Genomic DNA, 7741 nt, shown 5'->3' on the forward strand with positions numbered 1-7741 from the left:
CTGAAGAAGTCCTGTGACAAAATGTGGTAAGGCACATTCTGCCTGTGAATTTGCTAGTATTGAATGGCTTTGAGAGCTGGAAGGGAGAAAGGACTGAAGAGACTTAGCTAGGCAAGGTGAATTCTGTAAAATTAGTTGGAGGTTTAGATCCTTACAGTGAGAGATTCCCATCCTGACAGAGGAAGGGAGAAGGACAGGGACAGGCTTGCCCATCATGTGTCCCTTGCTGCTTGGAGTGAAGCTCTTGTTTGAATTGAGTTGGAGAGGGGAAGCAAACAGACTCACTCTGCATTTTTCTAGAGGTGAAATCATTCATTCTCATGCTCAGTAAGGCTTAGTGTATGGAAGGTGAGGGCTTCCTAATCCCACAGGTGACTTCACACCATTCAAACCCTACAGCCTGCCAGGCTATCTGCAGGATATGCCATTCTGGTTACTAGCTGGTTTGTCTTCTCCTGTATTGCAGTATCTCTTCAGGAAGTTGGCAGGGTCTCTATTCCTGCAGCACCTGCTGGGACATTGGAGCTCCCAAGCTCAGAATAAAAATTGCCATTGTGGTAGCGTTAGTAGCTTAGGAGCTGCCAGTGCATAAGACTTGGTTAGAAGAGAAGTAACCAGAAGCAAGCTCCACATGTGCCTGGCAGACCTTTCCAAGTGTCAAGAGTGTGAACCAGCCAGAGCCTGGAAACTTGTGCCTTCCCTTCTGGGGCAGTACCAGTTGCCTGGGCTCTTCCTTGTGCAATGCCTCTGCCTTTGTGGATGTGGAAATCTCAGGCTTAGAGGCATGTCCTTAAGAAGATTCCCATCCATTTTGCAAAGCAGAGTGTAGTTCTGGCTGCAGCTTACCTTGGCAGATTGACAGTCTCTTACACCCTTCATGTAAAAAGACAGTAATGCTATTAAGGGAGCCTAATTTGTTGACAGCTTTTGTACTTGATACTGCAGCAGCCAGAAAGAAAAACCATCTTGCTGTAATCTCTCTTATACAGAGTGGGGAGGCTCACCTTCAAAACTAGGATTTTCATTGCCAGGCGTAGTCAATGAGGCAAATTACTGATCTAACCCAAATTTGGGAGCTAGTGTCTCCCTTGAGTCATATCCTCCATTTCAGGGCTGTCAAACAAAGTCTGAAGTGTTTAGACTCTTAAGAAGCTGTCTGTGTGAGTGCTTGTCCTTCCCACTGCTGAGCTTTGGGTTTCTGTCTTGGAATCTAGTTTGTGCTTTTTAGGAAAAAAAAGTAAAGAGTTGCCCTTGCATGAGCAGAGCAATTTTGAGCATGTCTGCAATTGATTGGCCTTAACCACTGCCAGTTGAGAGTGTGGGCTTTCAGAGCAGTTAGTCACAAAAGCAGCTCTTGGTGGTTTGGAGGCAGACCTAGACTACTACTTCGCTCTCAGTAGACCCACCTCTATCCTCTCTCTGGATGAAAGGGTTTGTAAACTCATCTGAGGCAACATTTTTTACTCTCCCTGCGCAAACAGCCAGAGCTGGGAGCTTCATAGGGCAGTTGCAGAACATACTACTGTATTTTAAAGGCAGTAGTTAAGGTCTTGTCGTAGACAGCTCTGTCACTTGACTGGGTGTTACAGAGCAGATTGCAGCTTCCCTGTTCCTGTGGCTGTGTAGGGTATGTTAACAGCAGCAGAAGCTGTAATGGCAGGTGCTGCTCAGAGTGTCATGGGAAGCTACTACACATAATAGTCCCCAGCCTACCCTATTGTGGGACTGCTGCTCTGACAGCATCTGCCCTTCTGGAAAACGCTTTGCTTTGTCTGAAGGTGACCCTGCTGCCTCTGCATCCTGTTTTTCTTCCTTGCAAGTAACTGTCTGGAGTTTGGCTTTCACTTATTCATCTCCATATCTCATTATGTTCTTGTATTTATCTTTCTCCTCTTTCCAACTTCTCACTTTTTGTGCGCTCACACTGTCTTCATGCTGAAATGTGGTATGTTCCAGCTGCCCTTGCCTTCAAACTGAAAACATATATAATGGGGGGTAAGTTGCATCCTTGGCATGTTCACCTCACTCTGCCTTCGTGTATGTTGCGTGAGATCCTTCATCCCAACTAACTTCCCTCGTCCACATGTCAGAGCCCCCTCTCTAAGTCTGTGCTGCCTAGCAGGGCCTCTACCAGAGCTCCTGAGGGTTTGTAGCTTTGGCTGGGAAGGCTGGAGCCACAGAGCGTTTGTGACAGATGCCGTGGAGCGCTGGTCTGTCCCAGCCCCCATCCTATGACAGTAACACCACCTTTCTGTCTCCTTTTTTGATTGTCCTGCTCCCAAAGGCCCAGGGAACAACGCATCGGGGCAGTCACGTGCCATGATTGCAGCTGCAGCCCGTCGCAGGGACTCCAGCCACAACGAGCTCTACTATGAAGAGGCTGACCACGAGCGCCGAGTGAAAAAACGCCGCGCAAGGTAAAGCTGTTCCTTCCCGGGTGCTGCTGCTTGACGCTGCAAGGCTCAGTCTCATGGGGCTTGCTGAGCCTGACAGACTGCCCCCCTGACCCATGATTAAGGGCTGGGGGCTGGCTATAAACCTGTCACACTGAAGAAGCATATGAAACTCAGATGCATAAAGGATGGTGACAGCTTGTGGCTGGAATTATCCGAAGAACATGCATAAAGCTGAGCTCATGTATATAAGGCAGATAAGCTAATGCAATGTCATGGATTAGGGAACAGTCCAGTGCTTGACAAATCCATAGTTGCTTGCTGCAGGAAATCCCATTATTTTCACCCATGCCCCAGCTTGTCATCTCAGCTCGAGTAATCCAGGGACAGGATCAGTGGAGCACTTGGTGTTGCCTATTCATGGGTGAGGAGAATATTTGTGTTTGCAGACTAATAAAAGGAGAAATTTGGCTGCCCTTTTCAATGAGTTGCAGAAGAAAGACTTGACCAGAAGTGGTTGCATTTTATGTGGGAACATAGGTATTTTTCCTCAAGTCACACTTAGGCTGCAGAGTTGATGCTTTGTTGAGGTGACCTAAGACAGTGCCTCTATTTTCTCTGGAGCCTAATTGCAGCCTGTACTTAGCATACCTATTAGTTTGAGACAATTTGCTTACAGGCAGGCACCCCTGAACTGAGGTGTGTTTGGAAGGAATATGTCATAACTGGAAGGAGCTGGCTTGTTTTGTGTTTTCTTTTGGCAGTTTGTATTTCAGTGGAAAAGTGCTGGGCACAGTGTGTCCCCCTTGCCTGCTCAGCCCGCCCTGTGCTTTATAGCCACTGTCTTTTAGGCTCTCTTCCAGCCTCAGAGCAATAGGAACTTAAACTCTTCTTTCTGTGAAGTGTAGCATCCTAACTCGGGCACACCTCTCTTGCTTGCTGAGTTTGGTTAAAACAGCTGCTTAGTCAGAGGAAAACCATCAGTCACTAGAAGATCAAGCCAGATGTTTCAGGCCAGGAGTCTAGAAACCAATTTCCACTTCCACCAAGTCAAGGTAAACAAAATGGGCAGGGTCAGGACGTCTTGTGCAGTTCCTTGTATATAGTCTGAATGCAGTATGCTATACCTCTGCTTGTGGTAAGGCAGCTTCCCCTGGCTTTAAGATGCTTTAGGTATTGAGAGAAGTCTGGACAGTCATTGGTGACATGAATGGAAATTGTGTGAAAGAAGTCCTGTCTGGAGGGGCAAAAGAGGTTTTTTTTGGGTGGTTCTTCTATTACTGTTTTTTCTTCACTAACTGTAGTGTAGCCCCTCACTTGTAAGTTAGCCCAGTACTAAGTAACAAGTGTCATAAGGCATCTCTTCCCTTTTTATGCTGTGGCCTTGGTGCCTCTCCTGTGCCAACACATTTGCAGAGGATGTCTCTAGCTGCAGTGTTAGAAGTGAAGATGGAGGGGTGTTTTTACCCTTGCTGTTCACTGGAGGGATGCAGGGCAGTCATTTGGCAGCACAAGTTCTGTACCCAGTTGGTGTAAATTGGAGCAGACTGCAGCTTGTGGGCACAGATTCTCAGAGCAGTCTGTGTCCTGGGTCATGCTAGATTATAGTCAGCCTCTTCCTGACTGCTTGTCTGTCCTCCTGCTTCACACTGCAGTACTGTGTGCTGGAACCCTTGTTTTCAAAGACATGCATTAAACGCAAGGGCAGCTGTGTCTTGTTTGAGTCATGCAGCTTATGTTTATGCTGTGTTGGCAGAATCAAGTGCAATGCTCAGGCTTTTAAAATCTTAATCCTGGTTTATGACCCTCAATTGCTGAATGGCTTGGGCAAGGGAAGAAAAGCTGCTGTCTACCCCTCAGACTGTCAGTAGAGAAAATTTTATGTAAACTAATGGCAGGCAGTGACTCAGTGGCAGATGGGAATAGGGGCTTGTAAATCCTGACTCCCAGGCTCTTCCTTAACCACAGACCCATCCTACCTCTCGTTATGACTCTTACTGTCCTGATTTTCCTTCTGCAGGCTCGTGGTTGCGGTAGAGGAGGCTTTCACTCACATCAAACGCCTCCAGGCAGAGGAACAGCAGAAAGCTCCAGCAGAGATGATGGACCCCCGAGAAGCAGCCCAGGCAATCTTCCCCTCCATGGCAAGAGCATTGCAGAAGTACCTTCGTACCACCCGGCAGCAACAGTACCACAGCATGGAGAGCATCTTGCAACACTTGTCCTTCTGCATCACCAACAACATGACACCAAAGGTAAAGCTTTCTCTAATACTGGTGCGGGAAGAAGGGAGAAGGGGATGGCACATCTGTGTGTGCATGCAGAACAGAAAGTTGTCAAGGGATGTGAGTGGAGGTTTTCATAGTTGCTGCCTGTGATATGATCAGTGCGTTGTAGGGTGCATCAGATCTTAAAGGGAAGTAATATTTCCTCTGCAGCATCTTTTGTCTCTTTTTTCTGAAAGTACCTATGGTACTCATAACCAGTTCAGCAAAGGGAGTACTAAAAGGAGTACCAGTTCAGCAAAGGGAGTACTGAAGTGACAGAGACTGTGATCTTGATTCACAGAGAGTTCTCCCAGCTGGCTCATGATGCAGGTGGCAGCCTGCAAAGAATCTTTTTGTTTTTCTGTCCCCTCTGCCTTGCTGCATTTTAGACTGCTTTGAACTGTTGCCTAAATCTCTCCTCTCTGATGGCGTTGCTAACTCATGGGCCTCTTGGTCAAATGTCAGTTTGCTGCTTCATGCCTGGACTGTGACTGTTGACTTGCAAACATAGGGAGGGAGTGAATGATGAGGGAAATGGGTCATATAATCCCCCTCCCACAATCCTAGGGAAGGGTTGCTCCTAGGCATTCACCCAGGACTTACTACACTAAGAGCAGAAATGCTGTCAAGAGATGAGACTTAGCACCTTCTCACTGGGGGTCACCTGGGACCTTGCCCAGGTATGAAAGGGGGAGTGCTGCTACCATTGAGATTACAAAGGAGACTCTAAAACACATCAATGTCAAATGGCATTTTGTGTTCTGCTTTCAGTTTTGCAGCCTCAGGCTGAGAACATGGAAACCTTTGCTTTCCACCTTAGCTTGGCCTGAAGGAGAGAGCCAGCTGTTCTGTCTGACTGGGACTGCAATTTTGGGATGGGTTATGATGCTGGTAGGGGAAAAATGACCTCTACTCTACTGAACTGCTGCCAGATGGCCATACTGACAGCAGAAATCAGGGCTATAGCTGCATAAACTTGCTGGGATGGACTGGAAGAGGATCTCCTGATGTTTATGCCTAGTCTTGGGGTCTGAAAGGCTGGCAGGGACTGGGGAGATGATGTCTTCTGAGGTGTGAAAGCTGAAACAATTTGCAGCATGGCAAGCCCATGCTCGTGGAGCCGTATTTGGGGGTGGGAAGGGTGCAGAGGGAGTTGTGGGGCCGGTGCTAACGTGTGTCCCGCTCTTGGCAGAGCGTTCCCTCAACCCGGGCCCAACCCTCCAGTATGACAGGGATCGCTGGTTCTCCAAGCAGTGGACGCTGGTCAGCGAGGAAGCAGTCACAAGCGGGTTACAAGACGGCATCGTGTTTGTCCTCAAGTGCTTGGACTTCAGCCTTGTTGTTAATGTGAAAAAAATCCCCTTCATCAAACTCTCAGAAGAGTTCATAGACCCTAAATCTCATAAATTTGTCCTCCGCTTACAGTCTGAGACTTCAGTCTAAGGGATTTTGAGGGTGGGTTGTTCGGGGATTTTTTTATTTTTTTCGATATTGTGCTTTTGGGTTTAATTTCCCCAATGCTGACTGAAACTGGCAGATGTTGGACCAGTAATATTTGACCATCTGCACTTTATTTGGAAAGGGGAGGGGGGAGTTGGGATATCTTATCTAGAAAGAAATATCTTAAGAGGCGACAGGGTGACTTGGCTCAGTTAGCTCAGCCTTGGAGACAGAACAGATTTGTTTTTTCTTTGCCCCCCTCTTTCCAGGCATACTGTAAATCTCACGCTCTCTCTTTCTCTGCACGATTGCAACGTCAGTATTTTCATTGGAGTGCTGCCTTACACCCCACACACACCTGCGCTCTTGTGTCTCTGCTTTTGCTACCTGTGGCTGTTTCTGAGAGTGTGCATTGCTCTCCTCTCCATTATGGAAACCTGCTTGCATCGGGGTGCAGTAGTCCCTGTTCGTTCGGGGAGGAGAGGATATCAAAGGGGGGGGGGGGTGAAAGGACTTTTATTCTTTTTTTTATCCTTTTCCTCCTCTCCATGTGCCTCTTCTTGTGAAAGGACTTTTATTCTTTTTTTTTTTCTTTTCCTCCTCTCCATGTGCCTCTTCTGTCAGTGCTGGGCCTGTATGAGCATAATGGGATGGTTTCGCTCTCTGTGAAGTTGCTTGTCTTGAACTGGATCAGCCCATCTTGCAGCTCTTCAAATCTTTATTAGTCTTTCTTTTTTCCTAGCAGTGCTTGTTAGTGCAATTGTTCTGCATGGCACAGCGCCCTGTTATCTCTCCCCTGTTCCCCTCTCTCCTGCTTGTCTGCATCTTTGTCAGGCACTCCCAAGGCTCCCTGTTTCTGTCCCCTTCTGTCTGGCTTTCTGAATGTGTTTCTCCAGGCATGGTCCCCTCAGGGTCTGCCTTACCACCACTTCCTTTTGCACCTGCAAGGGCTGCATATTTGCACTGGGACAGGGTAGGTAAGTAGCTGGCGGCTTCTCAGATAAATCACAGACCCTCCCTAAGTCTGACAGCCTCTTTGAGGGAAAAGGGGTGCAGGCAGGAATGTACCCCTCCCTCTCTAGCCAGCTTCAAGTGTGTCTGGAGAAAAGACGGGCAAAAGCACTTCCCTCCATGAGGAGAGGAGCCAGGGAAGGGCTGACCTCTATGCTCACTTGCTTTGGAGAGCTGTTGTGCTTTGAAAACACTGCGGTGAGTCCTTCCCAACTGTACGCCTTCAGCTATAGCTGAGAAATACCAAACAATGTCTGAATGTTGAAAATCTGCCTGCCTCTCTTGGCCTTGCTGTACTGCAGGAGTTTCTGCTCCATGCTGGGATCTGCTCCTGAGATATGCAGTTTTGTTTGTAAGGCTGCCTTTGCCCATCAGTGCAGCTTTTGTGTGTGAATTTAGTGTCACCTGAGTTTTATGGAGTTCTGGAAGGTTTGTTTTTAACAATGAGCCTAAATCGGTGTGATTGCTGTCACAGGGCATCACGTGACCAGAGCCACCTGCAAAACTGGCAGTGACCTGCCTTCAGTCAGGTCCCTGGGAGATCCTTGTGAATGTAAATGTTCAATTCATTCTGCTCAGCCTTTTGCCATGCAAATATCCCTTATCAGGCAGGATCTGTCCTGCCCTCCA

At 47.8% G+C, this 7741-nt stretch overlaps 1 protein-coding gene across 1 annotated transcript in view; it reads left to right on the plus strand.

Annotated features, from left to right (window-relative positions):
• LOC103811501 (vang-like protein 1) overlaps window positions 1-6103 on the plus strand; it is a 32128-nt gene extending 26025 nt beyond the window's left edge. Inside the window, exons 7-9 of the mRNA XM_009084516.1 lie at window positions 2285-2417; window positions 4414-4648; window positions 5855-6103. Of these exons, the coding sequence (XP_009082764.1) occupies window positions 2285-2417; window positions 4414-4648; window positions 5855-6103 (617 nt within the window). The remainder of the gene's footprint in view (window positions 1-2284; window positions 2418-4413; window positions 4649-5854) is intronic.
• The last annotated feature ends 1638 nt before the right edge of the window (window positions 6104-7741 follow it).

Source organism: Acanthisitta chloris, unplaced genomic scaffold (genome assembly GCF_000695815.1).
Source record: "Acanthisitta chloris isolate BGI_N310 unplaced genomic scaffold, ASM69581v1 scaffold2440, whole genome shotgun sequence".
Lineage (NCBI taxonomy): Eukaryota > Metazoa > Chordata > Aves > Passeriformes > Acanthisittidae > Acanthisitta > Acanthisitta chloris.